This window comes from Boleophthalmus pectinirostris, unplaced genomic scaffold (genome assembly GCF_026225935.1).
Source record: "Boleophthalmus pectinirostris isolate CB_2022bp ecotype Guang Dong unplaced genomic scaffold, ASM2622593v1 HiC_scaffold_2, whole genome shotgun sequence".
Lineage (NCBI taxonomy): Eukaryota > Metazoa > Chordata > Actinopteri > Gobiiformes > Gobiidae > Boleophthalmus > Boleophthalmus pectinirostris.
Genome location: NW_026571152.1, coordinates 32,104,006 through 32,124,476, shown reverse-complemented (window position 1 = coordinate 32,124,476; position 20,471 = coordinate 32,104,006). Strand labels below are relative to the sequence as shown.

Below are 20,471 nucleotides of genomic sequence, written 5' to 3'. Positions count from 1 at the left end.
TGTTCCTCCCCCGAGTTTGAAAGCTTAATTTGAGGCAATTATAAGAAATGTTGTGCTCTGACTGCTAAAACAGGATCTTGTCTGTAATGGGCTAATCTTCAGAAGCAGCATTCATCGGCCAATTACCTGTTCTCGTTTCTCTGTGTGTACCGAGGCTGAGGGTCAGCGTCTCCATCATTAACATCATAACTCGCCTCAGGGTCCTGGAAGAAACACAAAATGAATTACTTTATTTAACTTTGGACTCAAGGGTTAATTTTAGATCAGTGCTCGGGGGAAGATTTTCTAACTTAAAAAACAACATTTGTGAGCTTGAAATCTGACATTTTTCGTCATTTCGTCATCTTTAAGTAGAGGCAAAAGTAAAACTGTAGCTCTTCATATTATGTTTGGTTCTTTTAATTAATGCTTTATATATTTTAAGTATAAATGAAATTAAGATGAATATTGTTTTCATTTTAAGGTGTCCTTGAGCGTCTTCAAAGGACATAAAAAAACCCAAAAAAAACATTATTATTATGAATATACACGTATATGAAATTTGAAAATGACTCAAGTTCAAATTGTTGTGCTCATCCTGCTCGTCTGTGCCAAATCTTGACTTACATAGTTGGTGATGAGGTCTGGGTGGTCCTTCTCGATGCCATCGTCCAGGATGGTCACCACCACGCCCCTGCCTGTGTAGCCCTGAGCCCAGGCCTCTTTGGTATTCAGGTCCTGGTGCGCTGGGTCAGACTGCACACAAGCACAAAGCAGCAGTTAAGTTTCCTGTATACGCTTGCCTTTTTTTCACCACCAAGTCCCATTGAACTTCAAAATCAATCAATCTAAGATGAACACAGTAGCACACAGAAAGAGCACAAGAGAGAAATTCTAATTTACTACACTTTTTATACATTTCTTGAACTTGTCAAGTGACACCAATTTCAGATATTTTTAGTTCAGTTATTCCAAGAGCATGGTGCTGAGTAAGATTGAGTAAGATGGTTGAGTTCCGCTGCTCCGTGAGTCACAGAGGCACTTTGAAAAGTCAAAAGTTGAGCGGAAGAGCAAAGCTGGAACCACCTGAGCTGACATTAGGATATTACTGAGGTACCCAGGTGTTCAGCCAGTATCCTTTATTTTTTTCTGTAGATTGTCAGCAGTGTAGAACTCAATTATCGCAGTGATGTGACTTAACTTGGAAAACTATGACCTGCAATCTGGTTAGAAAGACAACATATCAGTAAACAGTAAAAAAAAAAAAAAAAAAAGCATTAGACTTAAATGCTTCCTCTGGCTCCAAAAGTTACTGCAGTCAAAGAGAGAGAGGGGAAAAAAAAGAAATCTAGGCAAAGAGCACTTCCTCTTCAACAGAGCAGTACTTGTGAGGGCCCCTCTCCAGTGAGATGCACATTTCAAAGCAAGAGTTTCATGTATTTTGGGCTCTCTCTTTTTCTGTTGTTTATTTGGCTCTGGTGCTGGTGTCCATCTGGGCATTTAATGCGACATGGAGTTTTGATGTATTTTAAGGGACAGTGAGGATGCACTGGTTGGGGGTCCGTCACCTGCTTGAATATGTGATCGCTCTACCTTGAATGTTCCACAGTATGACATTAAACAGCTGTACCTTACTTTTTTTTTTTTTTTTTTTTTACAGGTAGCTTTACAACTCAAAAATAGCTGTAGAAAAAGGCATTCTGACTCTGAGAGGAATTGCCTCTTCACAAATCTGACCTGTAACTTGGTCTGGGTCGGTGTCCATGAAGATAGGAAAGGTTTAATACCATATTGTGAAACATTCCAGTCAAAGCAATAACATCTCTGCCAAGAAAAGCATTTAATGGACCCTCCACCAGAAAAGTTACACAAAGCAGCTTTATGTAATACTCTGTACGTCCACTAAGCCTGTATGAAATGTCTCACAATATTATTATAAACTTAGATATTAGGACTCTGTGGTACATCCCTAAGGCTATGTTCAGACTGCAGCCTGAAGTGACCCAAATCCGATTTTTTCACCCCTTGTGACCTTTATCTGATCTTTTAATGACAGTCTGAATGACACAAATGAGATTTTTTTTAAATGTGACCCAGGCCTCTTGGCTATTTGATCCTAAAATCGATACATATCCAATCTTTTGACATGCGACTTCAGTCTGAACAGCTAGGTCGCATTTATCCCAGCTACACGTCAAGTAGGTGCTCACAAATGTACACAAACATTCTTCTCGTCATACGAAAACTGTGTCTGAACTCCGTGTGAGTGAAGCAGTGAAGCACAGAGCAATCCCACCGCTCTTGGCCGCGACTCCGCACTCACACGTTTCTTTCTACGGACGTTGTTGCCACTGCCCCAGAAAACGCCACGGCCAAAAACCTCGTCCTTCTCTTTCTCAATCTCCTCCTTAAAACAAATAAGCTGTACATGTTCTGGCTCCAGTATGACAGCAACTTTAAAATCAGCAGGTTTAGGCGACTTCTGTAAACACTGAGCATGCTCGTTGCGTGTGATGGTGTCGTAACTTCAAATGCGCATGCGGGATACTTTTGGGGCGTTTAAAGTTCACACTGGAGATCACATAAAGTTGCATGTAATTGGAAATGTGAACAACCTTGCAAAAAAAAAAACAAAAAACGGATTTCACAAAAAAATCCAAATTGAGCATTAAGCCCCACAGTCTGAAGAAGCCTAAAAGTCTATAGGACTATTGTCTAGGATTAGCTACTTCTGTGCTAGACTGTATTTTTTATCATAAGCTAGAATTGCACTGAAATTGTAATTTTTCCCATTTAATTTCTTTTTGCAGAACCCAAAATCACAGCGGCGGTCGCCTCACAGGACTCCACTAAATTGATTTAACCAACACAAAGTTAGAAAAATCAAACAAAAGGAGAAGTCACTGGTGACAAACTGAAAATATATTCCTGAGTGAAGCTATTTGAAACTCATTTTGGTCTGAACAATTAGCACAAATTGTACTTCATTGGCAAAACTCCATTGGCTTTGAGGTATATTTTATTTTGAACACATAGATGCAAAAGGAATGACACTAGAAGATTAGTGGTTTAATACTGAATGGCAGTGGGATGATCACTGTTGTCAGTAATCCATAAATGTAATCCATGTAACACACGAGCTTAAAGGAAAGGCAGAGGAGACTTAATAAATCACGTAGAAGCAGATTAGAATTGGCAAACAAAGAAAAAGGGCGGCCATTTTCTCTGTCGCTCAGGTGACACTGTCTAATCTGGTTTGCCGTACAATGAAAAAAGATCGTGAAGAAGAAAGGGGAAAGGGGAAAGATCAGATTTAAAGGGCTCGTGTTAGGCTATTTTCTGATCCCTACAACTCCAGGTATGTTTTAATGGGGTAACAACATTATAACATGACTTAAAGCTCACAAGAGTCAATTTTATGTAATATAGACCCTTTAACAGGATTAAAAAGTGAACTAATTTGGATAATAAACACATTTGTACCTCACAAGGCTAAAGTGAGCGAACACTGCCTAAAGCGGCTTTGGTTGGATTTAAAGCCTTCAAGGTTTAATAAAAATAATTACACTGTAGAAAGAAATTGAAAAATGTCAGCGCTAATGCAGTTATCGACAACAGAGAGTGTACACAAGGACCTTTGGTGTAGTCCACTGTTCAACAAACCAAGATGAGAAATAATTACTCCTCATGGCTGCATTGGCTGTGTGGGTGAATGAATGAATGGAGCTTATTGAAACTGAAACACATCAGAGAGACTGGATAGAAGGATATAAAAGTACACGGCGTAACTTTTCTGGTGGAAGGACTGCTACCTGCTTCTCTCTATGGAAATGTTGTTGCTTTCCATGGAATAGTCCGTGGTATGACTTTAAACATTTCCAATTTCTTCAGTGAATAGGGGCGCCTCTCCACTAGTGTTGGGGAATGTCCAAATTTTGATACCGTTAAACCTTCTCAGGAGTTTACCGGGGTATATGGTATTACCGTATTACCAAAATGTTTTAGTACGACTTCGGTAAACTAGAAGAAGAAGCTGCACCGCTAAACAGTCTGTGCGTATGACCTGCAGATTTATAATCTCTGAAAAGTTTCACATGAACAATCTTCAACACGATACAGGCAATAACAGACTCACCGTCAGCCGCACATCCTCTATCACAGAAAGAACATTCATATTCCACTGAGTCGTGTCCTTCAGTCCGACATCAGCGCATAAGAAAAGAGGTGTTTTTTTTTGTCAGCGCTTTATAGTTTATGAAAATGAGCCACATGGTTTTAAGTTTGGTTTCTGTAAAATGTTAACAAATGTGTGCCTGAAGCCAAAATGCTGCCAAATTGCAGAAGTAGTAGTTTTTCTGGGGGGAGACCAACTCGCTTGCCATCTTGTCTCCCTTATGAGCGGTCACATGACAACGGAACGAAACTAATCAAACATCATCTCCGCACGCAGTTAAGAGAAACATATAGATACTATTAGTTTTAAATCATGATAGCATTAAATTGAAAATACAACAACGCATGCATTTGTGCAAACAGCTTTAGGTATAAAGGAATTAAATATATAAATTGGGGTGTCAAATTATCGCTTTAATTGCGATTAATTAATTACAGTCATATTTAGCGCGTTCGCGTTATGTTTTTTAATCGCGTTAATCTCATTCCCTTCCATTGACACTGCGCGGACACCGACGTGCTCCCGTGCACCGCGTGTGGATCATGTTTTCTCGCGTACGCTGCGTAAACCGCGCTTCCTCCTGTGAGCCTCTAAACCAGAACTAACACCAAGACTAAAACCAGGACTAAACCAGAACTAAAACCAGGTCTAAGCCAGGACTAAACCAGGACTAAACCAGGACTAAACCAGAACTAAAAACAGAACTAAAACCAGAACTAAAACCAGGTCTAAACCAGGAATAAACCAGGACTAAACCAGAACTAAAACCAGGACTAAAACAGGATTAATCCAGTCCAGGACTAAACTAGGACTAAAGCAGGTCTAAACCAGGACTAAAACAAGGACTAAAACCAGTGATGTCATATATAAAGCATTTCTCCATCAATAATATTTTTAATATGGTTAAGGAAAGACTGGACTTTTTATTATCTTTAAGTAGACAAAAGTTATTATGTTCAGATTTCCTAGTCTTTGCTACTTTACAGCAAACAGTTTCTTATTCATGGAGACTTGGGCTCAACAGCCAATTTGGAGAGATTTGTTAAACAATAAATTACTTTATAAAGTCACTTTTTTTGTTCTATATCAGTCTTTTGATCTGCCACAATAAAGTAATAATGAATTTAAATGAAAATACCTCAAATTGAAGGCTTTTCTCAGCAATTTTTAGGTGAGATTAAAATGAGATTAATTAGATTAATTAATTACAGATCATAATTAATTAATCTCTCAATTTTTTTAATCGCATGACAGCACTAATATAAATGTATAAATAAATATTATATTAGGTCCTTATGCGCTGCAGTTTTTTTTAAATGATGGTAATAAAACTGATACAGTTGCTACTTTGTGATACTGCGGGATACCGTAATACCGTATTACTGCCCAACCCTACTCTCCACAGGTCTGAACTGTATTGTATTGAGACAAACAGGTGGCGGACCCTAGACTAGAAATGTTACACAGTGCATCTTTAAATCTAGCATACACCCACAAGGGAGAGAAGCAGGTTACAGCACTGCGCTACATTACAATTCAGATCTGTGGAGAGTCGCCCTTATTCACTAAAGGAATTCATGTATTTTTGAGCAATAGAAACTCCTGTAATGAATAAATCCTAGATGGAAATGTTTAATGTCATACCATGGAACATTCCAAGTAAACCAATAACATCTTCACGCGGACAAGCAGGTGGTGCACACTTCACCAGAAAAGTTGGGCAACACAACTTGAAGTTATAATTGTCTAAAAATGGTCTGGCAGAAGCGCTATTGTGCAAATATGCGGTAATTGTATCTTGAATCATGAACAACTTTATATTCATTTGTGCTCCCCCTGGAAATCTCTAAAGGAATCAATTCAAAAAGATACTGCATACATTACACAGCTTATAAGAACAAGAAGATTTTAAATGAGGCAATTAAGCTCCATCATACTTATTACGTTAAATGAGAGTTCTTCAGAGCTGATGTGATTAAATTTTAATACCAAGGATTCACGGCGCGTAGTTAAAGGTGCAATGCGCAACTTTTCTGATGGTGGGTGTTTCCTGCTCGTCTCCAGGAATGTTCCACAGTACGGCATTACATATATTTATCTTCAGCATTTACGAGTATTTCACTTACTGTGGGTGTTTTTATACCTTGAATAACACAAATTCTTTCTGTAAATTGGCTCACCTCTCCACAGACCTTGCTTATAACTTGGTTTGGTGGTATTGTCCGCTTGTCTCCAAAATTAATACCATACTCCACCAGAAAAGTTGCACAGTGCACCTTTAAGGTTGTGTACCTGTTTTTTTGCCTCATGTATTTGGGAAAGTTTGTCTTGCCCAAGTACAAATATATTATATAAGCAGCTCTTGAAGTCTGTACTGTCATTTTATTGTCCGATAATCAGGAAGTGTGTGTTAGCATGCTAGTTGTTGTTGTTAGCTTTACAGTAGGGATCTCAAACCCGTAACTCTCCACCTTCTTTCAAGTAGCTCACCAAGGGATTTCTGAATTCTATGTACTGCGGATAATAATTAAAATATGATTTACCTTTGTAAATGTATAATTTCTTGGTGCACCGATAAATTGATAATGGTTTATGTTTTATTAGCATCTAACTCTTCCCTATCTAAGGCTTGCGTGGCTCTTATATTTACTCAGTTTCCTTGCGACTGCTGAAATTGGTAGCTCTCTGACATTTTCGTTTTATACTGGTAGCTCACTGCAGAAAAAAATAAATAAATAATTGCTTTACAGATACAACAAAACTTTACACCAGTCTCTGATGTGAAAAGTGCTTATAAACTCATCGTGGTGAATAATTAAGGTGATCAGAATGCATAAGTTAGAGGGGAATTGTGTAACTTTTCTGGTGGAGGGTCGTCACCCGCTTGTTTCTATGGATACGCCATTGCTTTGCCTGGAATATTCCAATGTGTGACATTTAACAGCTCTGCCTTACTTTACTTTATTCAGTTACAGCTGGTTTTATATCTTAAAAACACCTAGAAAAACAGGGATTCTGACTCTGAGAAGGGGTCTCTTCTCCACAGATCTGATCTGTAACTTGGTCTGGTTTGGTCTCCATGAAGATGGAAAGATTTAATGCTATACTGCAAAATATTCCAGGCAAAACAATAACATCTCCCTAGAGAAAAGCATTTAACGGACAACACAATGCACCTTTAAGTGAGCAATAACTGTGGGCCACCTCAAAATGTTTAAAATTAATAGTTAATTAGTTCTGTTTTTCCCATTTTAAGACAGTAAATATCAAGTATAAAGATAATTTAAATAAGACAAAATCAGGAACAGTGTGTTTAAATAAGACATCAATTGTAAAAAGAGTGGAGCACATACCAGATACCACTGCTTGGGGAAGTCTGGGTCTGAGGGGTTTTCAAACACATCCCTCTTCTTTCGAATTTTCACGACTTGCTGCTCCGCCCACAGGACCTAAAGCACACACACAGACACACATAGACACACAAACACAGACGCACACACACACACAAACACAGACACAGAGGGAGGTTTAGCATTTGCTCTCTGCTCCTCAGATCAGAATCCCATTAAACCTGCTCTAATAAACAAAGAAATAATAAATACATGAGAAATCGGGCCCCAGCTGGATGAGAGCAATAACTAGGCGAGATGTGAAACCAATATATTTTATAGCGAGGCAGAGATGTAAAACAGGCATGCGTTGTATACAGTATGATTGAGAATATTTTTCTCTCATTAAAGTTATATGGAAGGTCATAAAAAGTTAAAACGTTTGCAAAGTCATTTTTAATAGTTCACATTTTAAATAAGTGTGTGGAATAACAAATTACACAGAACACATGAGACAGGATTTGCATCATTTTAATAACACAATATGATTTGTTTTGGAAGAGCGTTCATATCCAAATTACAAAAATGCTAATTTCAGTGACACAACATAAAGAAACAAGAACATACCCAACAACATTTTGGAAAAATTTTGCATGCAAAATTTGCAAACGACAAAAAGAAAATATGTTACTTTTTCAATAATAAAAATTTAATATTGTAGAGTAATTATTTTCTTTTTATTGTAAAAGTCCACTTTGAAAAGGCAAGCAGTCAGTCAGAACCATTCTGACACTGCGCACCCAGTTAAAAAATATAGTTAACAATCTGAAAAATGTCATGCTATTTCTACTAGTGTCATGAAATTTCAAACTTGATTTTGATACTAAGGAACAGACTTGATACTCATACACATTCTGATACAACAGCAATTAAAAAACATCATTCTTTAGACAATAGAATGTGATTTTCAACATTAAATCATAGAATTTTCTTTTATATTCCCATGAGGTCTCATTATTGTATAATCCCTCAGTCGTGCACATAGGTTCCATAGTGGGCCATGGGCATATAATAGTCTATGTGCTCTTACACTTGTTCTGATACAACTCAAGACCATTCTATTAAGGAAACATTCATTTATGTCTCCATGGAGATGCTATTGCTTTGCCTGGAATGTTCCATGGTATGACATTAAACATATCCATACAGCACTTACTTATTACAGGGGTTTCTATTGTTCAAAAATATAATACCGTATTTTTTGGACTAAAAGGTGCACCGGATTATAAACTGCAATATCAATAATGTTGAATTCTCTCATCTATTTTCATACATAAGGTGCACCAGATTATAAGGCGCATTAAGCGAAACAAACTGACAACAATTGAGACTCATCCTTAACCCAGGCATTCACGATCCATTGGCAGATTGTGTCGTAATTCGCCCGCCGTTGCCTCCCTGTCTTAGTGAATGTGTATTATGAATGTGAAAGTGTGTGGATAATTTAAGTTTCTTTTTTATTTGCTATGAAGAGGACTCAAATAAACTGTTGTTGTGTCCTTAGGCAAGGCACTTCACCCTCATTGCCTAGTATGAAAGTGGTGTGTGTGTGAGTGATGGTGGTGGTTGAAGGGGCCGATGGCGCAGATTGGCAACCTCGCTTCCGTCAGTCCGCCCCAGGGCAGCTGTGGCTACAGTACTATCTTACCACCACTGGGTATGGAGTGAATGAATAATGCTCTGTAAAGCGTCTTTGAATGTCCAAAAAAGTGCTATACAAAACTGATGCATTATTATTAAAGATTGAGTAATAATGTGTTTAATGCAGCTTTGTGCACATTTGTTTACGCTTTACATAAACGAAACTTAAAACCTCATGGCTAATTTGCATAAAGTATAAGTGCTGGAAAAAATAGCTCACTCCTTGTTTGCTGATGTGGTCATCTTCTGTCAGACTAAAGGACACGATTCCACAAGGCTCCTGATTACAGTAGCCATAATGCTCTGACAATCCATCAAGCAGTACGGCTTCGTAGTTTACCAAAGTCGTACTAAAACATTCTCTGATTTTTGAGCGCCATGTAACCACATAAAATCGGTTCGAGGTCAGCACGCACAATCAGAATTAATACATAAGGTGCAATTTTGGTTTGAGAAAATTAAAGGATTTTAAGTGCCCCTTTTAGTCCGAAAATTCCATTAAGTCCTTCTGTGAATAGAGGCGACTCTTCACAGATCTAAACTGTAATGTAGCGTAGTGCTGTAACCTGCTTGTCTCCCTCGTGGCAGGTTTAATTATACTGTGGAACATTCTAGACAAAGCAATAACATCTCTGTGGAAATATAATGGACCCTGCACCAGAGAAATTGCGCAGTGCACCTTTAATATTGATACTTGGTCCAATGAGTATCTAGTGTTTGATTTTCAATACTTGATAATCCTAATAGCTACTTTACAGGCAGAGCTGCTCGGAGCCTGTTTTATCACACATTTCTGATTAGGGAAAAGGGAAAAGTAGAGTTAATCAGCCAAAGCGAAAAACATCAGAGGAGATTTGTGAGCTGCAGTAACACTGTGGGTGTGAAGGGGGCGTATAATTCCTCTGCCTGTTATTACTGTCGCTGATAAACGCAGTCTTTGTTCTAGTTGTTGGGAGTTGATTTGTCCTCTAAAATCCATTAAGCGCGTTGAGCTTTCTTTGAACTACTCAGTGGATTTTTGTGTAACTTTTCTCTGTCATATTTGTTTGTGGTGGATAGAGTGGCCCCCTGTAGAGAGCCCTTTATTCTTGCTTGATTTTGGTGATTGTGTGCTTTTGAAACTTACTCTGTGACAAAAACAGGCTGTGCCCATTCTGGAAAGTGGAAAACTAGGGAAAAGTTTACTTTGACAAGAGACAGACTTGACAAATGACCCAGGCACTAATTAACATTTATAGCGTTCCATTAGATTTTATTACATAAGGTCGACAGCACAGTCCAGTGAAACCACAGCTCAACCACAAATAATGACCGCGCAATTAGAATACAATTACAGTTAAATTTGAAGGGCCTTTGAGCAGACAATATATTATGATTAACTCCTGCGAAGTTTTCTTGCGATTACTTTTACTTCTAAGTGAATTTGAGGTAACAGCACTTTGGCTAGTTTTCATCCCCTTAACACACAATGACTTAAAGGGCTCATATTGCACTATTTTCTCATTTATGCTGTAATGTTATTTCCTTATCAAAAACATATCAGGAGTTTTGTATCATTCATATGTTTAACACACAAATACTGCAAATTACGATGGGTTCTCTCAAATGGAAAACACACTGTTCCACCTTGGGATGTCATGTGGTAATACAGGAAGTGCTCCACAGTGTTTGTAAACTCCATGCAACTTCACTAGAATCATTTTGATGATTTCAGCCCTGGAATTGCCAATCTCTACTGAACTAAAGGTGAAGGGCGACTGTTAGGGGTGTAACGGTACACAAAAATCATGGTCCGGTACATAGCTCGGTTATGAGGTCATGGTTTGGTTCATTTTAGGTACAGTATGGGAACAAAATGCAAAACCATTTGCTTGTTGTTTATTTGTGTGTTTATTAAACCAACAATGCGTATTAACATTATATAAAACGGAAAATAAAATAAATGCAAATTGCTGCTTGGTAATACTAGTAAATAAGCAACAAATGTATGAAATATTACAAAAAGTAAATTCCTTGTAAACAGTAAAAAGAAACTTTTCAAAAAGTAAAGCACAGAACTAACAGTGTCAGGGTGAAGTTTTACTCAATCTTTATATTTTTGGCCAGAAAATCTAACTTGTCCACAGTGTTTTCCGTGGATCCCATGCCGATGAAAGGCGAAAGTGAAGACCACGGCGCATCATAGTTTTGCGAGGATTCCCGTGGTTCGGAGGGATGTAGTCAAGGCAGGGGGCAACTGTTCTCAAGGCAACCGCCCTAACTATAAAGCGCAGCTGGAAACAGTGCCACCCCAATCACGGACGAGTTCCCTTGTCAATAATTAAAGAGCCGAGGCTTTCCTGTACCTGCACATGCAGGATGTAAACACACTCTGCACCGAACTGAACGTCCCGTACCAAAAAAGTTCGGCACAAATACATGTACCGTTATACCCCTAGTAGCTGTTAACTGAAAACTACTATTCAGGACATCGCAAGGTGGAACAGAGCATTTTGAGCTTTGGAGATGTAAACAGACTAATAATATAAGATTACTCAAACATGTGTGAAAGAACACAACTCCAGATATGTTTTTGAGGACGTAACAAGAGTCCAACATGACTAAAAGCTCACCGGGGTTCATTTTGTAATATAGAACCTAACCCTAACCCTTTAGCCAAGAACAGAACAGAACGCTTCCCTGCTGTTTGACAATATTATTATGAAAACTTCCCAGTACAATCATGCGGTGTACTTTCACTCGACACAAAATGTGCCGCTATAGCTAATACAAAGCCCAAGAAATTATACTGTGAATCATTTCGGAGCTTTTTTATAACACCGCTTGAAAAAGTTGCTTTCAAAATGTAAGTTTAGAGAGTAACGATAGACTGTATAAAGACGTGGAATAAGGAAGTCAATGATGCTCACGAGGCAGTTATAGGAGCGAATTTGGATAATAATAATTAGGAATAGGAATTTATTAACAGACAAAATAGCTAAATAAAAACACAAGGATCATGTAGAGCGGGTTAATACAAATATTTTAAGACCAAAATGACGAGGCTCACGGCAGCAGATACAAAGAAAGGGGTGAATTTTTTAATGTAAGTCAATTGGAGCCAGAGTCGATGGAGCAGGAAGTGCCCCCATGCTCACTTCCTATTTAGAAAGCAGCGGCTAGTGGGTTAGCTGTGTCCATTTATATATAGTCTACAGGAGTAAAGTACCTTTCATTTGCCATATTGTCTCATTGAAATTTCCAGATGGCGTGACACTCTTAGATGTTGACTGTGCTAATATGTTAACAGCTGCTAATATGTAATTGAAGCACCGAACACTTTACCATCTTGTGTTGTGCCTGAGTTAACAGATTGTTGATGGCCCTTTATTCAACCATTACAATCACTAACTTTGTGATTACTAACATGATGCTTCTGAAACGTCTTAACAGCTGAATTACTCCTGAGGCTGTTTCTGGTAATGTCATGATGCGGTCGTTTCTAACACAGCTAAGCAACATATGTTTTCTTTTTTAAACATAATTCCAACATCTGAATAACACCAAAGTAAAATGCTGAAAAAAAAAAGACATTTTGGAAGCACAAAGGCAATCAGTTGTAAGACATAATGCACATCTGCTACAACACTCATGGATCAATAGTTTATGTTTTGGACATCTTAAGTCGCAATATTGATCTAAAACAATTTACGAAAAACACAGGTTGGCCAACGTTATCTTGCAATGTCCTACACACAAACTAAGCGGCGAACTAAGAAGCAGGTTATTAACTGGTTGAATTAACCCAAGTTTCACAGGTGAAACATAGTCGATCATGCCACAATCGTTATTCGAGTTAGACTTTATTCTTCGTTCTTTATACAGTTTGACCATAAAGAACCAATTTATTTGGAATTACAACAGGTGAGATGATTTGCATAGTTAAACAAGTCCCTCTCAAACAATATTACAATCGAGAGTTTTTCAGTTAATGTATTTTTCGGACTAAAAGTCACACTTTTTTTCATGGTTTGGTGGTCCCGCAACTTATATATTAAAATGTTCACACTGACAGCCGCGAGAGGGCACTCTAGCCCTGTGTGCCAGTATCTGCTACTACTATTACTCCTGTACCACTGTCACTTGGCTCTAGTATGCATTTTGGATGCAAAAACTGTTCTGTCTGCTATCATGTCAGTCGATCGCACCATTACTTCGGTACCACTGAAAATTTTAAATTTAAACAAACTTATTAAGACAACTGAGAAAACCGAAAAAGAAAATCATATTTTGCAGATTATAAACTGCAAGTAGCGAAATATGCAGCCGAAATCGATAATTGAGCAATAGAAAAAGTTTGGAGTGGGCAAGAAACTTGTGACATTGGGAGGGTGCACCATGCAACTTTCCTGGAAGTCACTGGATGGATCGACAAAACCTGGACTTCAGTGACAACTGAAACCATCCTGTCAGGATTCAGAAAGGCCAGAATAATTCTAACTGGAACTGATACTGAGTCTGACAACAGCTACACAGAAGAGGACGCAGTGCTCCGTTTACCTCCAGAGGTTGCGACGTTGCTCGGAAATGACATCGAGGATGAAGAATTCAATGGATTTAGTGATTTGGAGTGAGATGGAGAGTTTGGTAAACTTGTTCTGTTCTGTTGTTTATGCTGTAGTTATCTGAAGAACTGTTCATTATGTGACGTTAACAGCCTGCTGTTCTCTGTTCTATTAGTATTACTGTAACTTGCCTTTCAAGATTAAATGTTGGTTCCTGGTCTCTGATTTTAAAAAATAAATTCCCCCTCAAAAGTGTGACTTATAGTCCGGTGTGACTTATGTTTTTTTTCTTCTTCATTACACATTTTTTGGCTGGTGCGAGTTACAGTCTGAAAGATATGTTAGTCACTCTCACCTTTTAGTTGAATATCAAACACCTAAACAGGACCAAAAACACTCAAGTTCCTGAAAATGTGTTGTTTGGATCAATTTTCATTTTTTCCTTGAGATCTTAAAACTTTTTTATCTGGGTTTACTAATGTGTGCATTGTGTCTCCACAGTAACTGCTGAACATTAAGCCCGAGACATACATACAGAACCCCCCAGCATGATTTCAGTGCAAAGTATTAATATGAAAAAGCTGATACATTTAACTACTCCTTCAAGGACATAAACAACACATTAAGCCTTGTTTTATCTCAGAATAGATTCCACTAAAATCATGAACCATTTCACAATTTTTCAGATAGTCCCTCCTCACTCGGGATCATTGTGTCATAAAGTTTTAATGCACCTCTGATTTAACCAGTGTTTTGGGTGTTGTAAAAACTTCCAGAAGAAAATATTAAACGTAATTCAATGTTTTGTTGGAGAACTACAGAGACTTTGGGTGTAACACTGTAAGCTCTTTAACACCACTCTGCAGCATGATAAAAAGGCAACAGCAGCCTCCCCCCAAATCCAATCGATGAGCTCTCCCATAAAAGAGCCCTGTGTGCAGAAAGGAGAGGAGATGACAAACAGAGCGCGCAGAATAATGAGAAATGTCTATGCAGCTGCCAATGTCAACAGCAATGTCTACACAACGCCATTATTCCGACAGCAGTATGGTAAGCAGCGAATTAGCACCAAGAACAGAGGAATAGAAGCGTTAGAGAGCTGATTACAAACAGGTACTTAAAGATAATATATTATGCAAAAAAACTAACTCTTGTGAGGTTTAGGCCATGTTATAATGTTATTTCCTCAAAAAACATACCTGGAGTTGTGTTTTGTTTCATTCACACATGTTTGAGTAATCTTTTATTATTACTTATTAGTTATTTACTCTTTGTTCAGTCAAGATCGGTAAGGGCTCAGATTATTCAAGTGATTCAAGAGAAGGAGTTTACAAACACAATGGAGCACTAGTCCAATTAGGTTCATTTGTTCCTCTGATATTTTATGTTATTAGGTTCTTTTTTCAGACCGACAGTGTGTTTTCATGCCTGACACTTTCGACTACTCCCTGCGGTCTTCCTCAGAGTGGTCACATGTAGAGCCCGACCGATATGGATTTTGCTGTGGCCGATATGAAACCGATATAATGGAAGTTGAAGCTGCCGATAGCCGATATAATCGCCGATATATTTAGTGATGTAAAAATTCACTGTAAATGTTGAATTGTTTAAAAAACTTAGGTTTGGCTCTGGTGGATTTTAAATTGGGTTTATTTAGGCAACATTTATTGTTATTCTGCCTCTTTACATCATATTTACAGACAGTAGGTTGGCTTAATGGCATTTTTGCATCACATTCTAGACACTAGTGATGGGTATTCCAGTTCTTTTTAGAGAACCGGCTCTTTTGGCTCGGCTCACTAAAAGCTGCTGGTTCTTTTGGCTCCCAAGTGGCTCTTCAGATTGTTTTGTTGCAAGCAGGACTAAAGCACGTCTAAAGCAGGACTGAATCAGGACTGAACCAGGCCTAAACCAGGACTGAAAAAGGACTAAACCGGGACTTATTTATTTTATGCTAAACTACAGTCAAATATGCTTGTTTTTTTTTGTTTTTTTTAATCCTACGTACACGCAAATTTCTCAAAGTTTCGTTTTTAGCCACTGCCGCTGTCAAACCACGAATCACGCAGTGTGAAGAGAAAAAAAGTGAGAAAAAGAGAAAACACGGCTCCCAATAAGGATCAGGCTCCCGTCGTTCCCTTTAAAGAGCCGGTTCTAAGAGTCATTTCGTTCGCGACGGACCCATAACTAGTAAAGAAAGTAGCGCTATTAGCCTTTAGCCGTAAATACGTGCGCGCCGCAGTAATTAATTATATGCGCAAATGTCATAATTCACACGTCTGTTCACAGCTCATTTACATATCAGTGCAGGTCCAGTAGCAAATATACGGCCAATATAATCACTTTAGAACAAACCAATAGAAAACAGTGTTTATGTGCGGGAGCTACAGCAGCTAACCCATAACAAATGACAAAAACTAGCTTCAGAGTCGACATATTTCCAACACTCACCGCTCATACAGGCTCCTCCTCAAATCACAAATCTTCACTAATAAATGTCCTTTTAATCCAGACTCAAACCGATTGTCCGTAAAAAGAAAATAATCTCAGTGTTTGGATCTGTGTCTGCAGGTGTAAACAAACACACGTGAGTGACGCGACTCTGTGGTGTGTTCAGGGACAGTACGGACACACACAGACAAATGACTCCGTAGATAAATACTGATGTGGAGCCACATATTAGGACATTTATCTGTCTGTAAATTGGATTAAATGAACAGAATGTAGAGAGTCTAAGCTTTATAACGAGGTATAACATGCCCACGTGAAATATCGGCCCCTATCAGCAAGCATATCGGCCGATAGCTGATATGCCTAAAGTTGCCCATATCGGCCGATAATATCGGCCAACCGATATATCGGTCGGGCTCTAGTCACATGATTTAAACAGGTTTTGGTGCCGTTTTTCTACCGCTGGAGGCAGGACGACAGCGCCGTCAGCGGTCCGACTTCCTCAGGAGAGTATCCCAGGTGTGTGAGTGAAAAAGCCCCCTCATCCCGGTTTATAGTCTCGCGGGCACGTTTCTGTATTTCGATTGCCTCTTCAATCCAGCGACGATGTTTGTTTTCCTCTGTCCCAATGCTGTTTGCTCCATCCCAGTCCATAATGTGGTGGTTCTCTCTTTTATAGTGCTCAGAAATGGCCAATTTGAGTTGTTCCTCTTTTGCTTTATGTTTTGTTGCTCGTGAACACGCCTTCGCTGTTTCTTTCTCGCATTTTGTTCTATGTTCCTCACACACCTGGGATACTGTCCTGAAGAAATTGGACTGCAGATGGCACTGTTGTCCTGCCTCCACCGGTAGGAAGATGGCGCCAAAACCTCTTTAAATCAGCTGACCGGACACGTCACAGTAACATCACGTGACCACTCTGAGGAAGACCGCTAGTCGAAACTGTCAGGTATGAAAACAAACTCTTGGTTGGAGAAAAATAACCTAATAACATAAAACACAGTGGAGCACGTCCTATATTAGAATAATCAGAAAATTGTCTAATATGGGCCCTTTAAAGATGCACTATGGAACATTTCTAACAATGAAGAGGGTTTGACTTATTTGAGTCACCCATGAGAAGACAGCTAAGGGTTTTTCCCCTCATGTGGTTAGCATAAGTTTTTGGGAGAAAACTGACCAAATTGTTTATCACCTGGAGCCTGTAATCAAGTGTAAAATGGGGGGGTGGATTGTTAGTATGTGATCATTGTAACCATTGTGTGATATAACAATGTACTGTATTGTTATCTGTGAAATGACTGCAATAAAACCTGCTGTTGGGGAGTACAGATAAATTAAGAAAACTGCAGAAAGTGTCTTCCTGCTGTCACTGTGGTATCAAAAGTGTCAAAATAAATTGAAACTGAGCAGCAAGATCACAATTTGAATGAACACAAATAGCAAACACTGTCATGATTAATTTGAAAGTTGATATTAAAGGTGCATTGTGTAAGTTTTCCAGTGGAGTGTCCATCAAATGCTTTTCTCCGTGGAGACGTTGTTGCTTTGTCTGGAATGCTGAACAGTCTGGTATTAAACCTTTCTCTCAGACCAAGTTACAGGTCAGATCTGTGGAGAGGCGACCCCACTCACAAGTCCAAGTCAAGTCCCAAGTCAAATACAGGCAAGTCCAATTCGAGTCGAGTCACTGGCCCATAAGTCCAAGTTGTCTGCTTTGAGCTTCAAGTAATTTCAAGTCTTTAGATTTTTGCAATTTATATGACTTTAAGCTAAATTGTACTTAAAAAGCCATGGTATAGAGTTGAAGAAATGCAAATTTTTCCTTCTCAAATGTCTTGACAAGGTCTTAGTGCCAATCACTACAGTCAGAACAGAAAGAATTCAGATTTTAAAGTGCTTTTTTGTCATGTAGTTCTCTATAGTTCCCTCTGTTTTACTGTATAGTACTGTATATTACTGTATTGTACTATATTGGCCTCAAGTTTGAGTCAAGTCCCAAGTCTTAGTCCATTTTATCAAGTCAAGTCTCAAGTCCTAAAAATAGTGACTGAAGTCTGACTCGACCTGCAAGTCACCACCTCTGCCGCTCACAGTCAGAATGCAGAATCTATGTGTTTTTGAGCTATAAAAATAACCTGTAATTGAATAAATGTAAGGTTTAATATCATACTAAATATTACATATCCATAGAAACAAGCAGGTGATGGACTCCCAACCAAAAAGTTACACGGTGCACCTTTAAATGCAGTTTACACTTAAGTGAAATGTGTCTAATCCAGAACCTTCTTGCTGTAAGGCGCGAGTGCAATAATTGGTTGATTGCACCTATCCATTCAAAATCTGAAATGCATCCAAACGTATTTTTTCCAGTTTTAATTTAATTTATGTATTTATTTATTTTTGCCTTGCCTCATCTCATCTGAAAAATCAAAGCTGATCACTAACTGAAATATAAGAAAACAAAGAATTGAAATGTATAAACTGCTTGTCAAAACTGCAAGTACTTCTCCCTGTAGCTGCAGTAATATTATTCTGAATGGAATTCATATGAGCTGTTTTGTGTAATACAATCATAATGTTCCCCTGAGTAACCCTGGAAGCACACTCAGAACTTTGTAACTGTGAAAACTTCTTAAAAAAAACAAAAAAAAAAAACAACTGTTAACAACTCCTAAAGCAACTTTCTCTCACCCATTTGTTAAATAGGAAGGCCAAGCTAATTATCACCATCATAACAAAGCACAAACTTAACCTGGAAAAAACTGCTCATGGCCAGGGGCTGATTATTATTATTATTTAATCTGACCCCTGACACAGCCAGCTTAAGTAAATGTCTCCAGATCCCACTAAAAATACTGTCCCATCTTAACACAATTTGCAAAACACTGCAACAAAAAATATGACAAACGATAATTTAATCACTGCAATAATAACCCTAAAGCAGAACACTATGATTTTACAGAATGTGGTACCCAGCTGAACTCTTTTCTAAATGTAAAATACTTACAGCTACAATAAATAAATAGTCAAATGAAGCATGAATGTAGTGGTTAATGAGCATCTAATGAGTCATAAAAGTTAGATACAACTCAAATTTTCACAAAATCAAATCCAAAAATTAAGCAAATGTGTGAAGAAATGGTATACACGATAAATACGGAGCCCCAAAATATATTGTCCCATCTATGATTTACTGAACATTTAGTCTACGTAGTAATTATAGTGACAGGCCGAGCCTTGCTGGTTGTCAAACCACATCAGGCCTCTTTCAGACAGTTTTGGCAAAGAATTTAGTGGGGCTATATCGAGTGGATATAGCGAACGGACTTTGTTTCACCTTGTGATGTCATGCAGTAATACAGAAAGTGCTTTACTGTGTTTTTAAACTCCATGCACCTTCACTAGAATCATTTAGATCAGAGGTGTCCAACTTTTTTCATCAAGGGCCACATATCTAAACACAGATGAAGCAGAGGGCTGATCGAGGGCCGTAGACTGGTGCTCAATACAGTGAATAATTCAAATATGTGTATGTTTTAACACGTTAGAATAAGCCATCAGTCTTTATTCATGCTAAGATCCTTAAAACCACACACTAAATATTAAATATGTGCTTTATCATGGCAGATTTTCAAAAAACTTGCAGTAAAAAGTAAATTTTTTATGGATGCAAGGTAATTTTTGCCAGTTCACCTGGAAGTCTGAGGGCCAAGAAAAATTTGTCTGAGGGCCGCATTTGGCCCACAGGCCATAGTTTGGACATGCCTGATTTAGATGAATTCAGCCCTGGAATTGCCGATCTCTACAGAACAAAAAAGGTAAAAGATAGCTGTTAACTTCAAAACTAATAATAAATGGTTACTCAAAACATATGTGAGTGAAACAAAACACAACTCCAGGTATGTTTTTGATTTGATAGTAGCATTATAACATGGCTTAAAGCTCAATTTTGAGTCAAATTTTTTTAAGCCTCATCAACTAAATTTCAACAAAATTTTTAAATTGTACATATAGCCGCAGGTGTCCACACCTTCCAAGAATGTTTTTAAGTTCGGGCTGTCTGCTTTTATGGCCTCTGAAAGCTTCTGTCGTCTTTTTGCATTGAAATCTCACCATCGACTCACTGATGCTGAGTTCACGAGCAGCAGCTTGATTTACTTCTTCAACAGCCACATCAATCGCCGTTAAGTTAAAAGCTTTGTGTATTTTCCATGGTGTGTGAGGGTGTGTGTGTGAAGTGCAAAATAACTGTTAAAAACACAATCAAACGAGCATCTTCCTTGATGCATC

General features: G+C 38.3%; 1 protein-coding gene across 3 annotated transcripts in view; it reads right to left on the bottom strand.

The window, feature by feature from the left end:
* The window catches only part of furinb (furin (paired basic amino acid cleaving enzyme) b), a 178,246-nt gene that overhangs the window by 81,623 nt on the left and 76,152 nt on the right, over positions 1-20,471 (bottom strand). For all 3 annotated transcript variants that reach the window (XM_055155839.1, XM_020931132.2, XM_055155840.1), the window contains exons 4-6: positions 7,507-7,602; positions 607-735; positions 127-203 (exon numbers count right to left, since the gene is read on the bottom strand). In XM_055155839.1, coding sequence (XP_055011814.1) covers positions 127-203; positions 607-735; positions 7,507-7,602 — 302 coding nt within the window. The remainder of the gene's footprint in view (positions 1-126; positions 204-606; positions 736-7,506; positions 7,603-20,471) is intronic.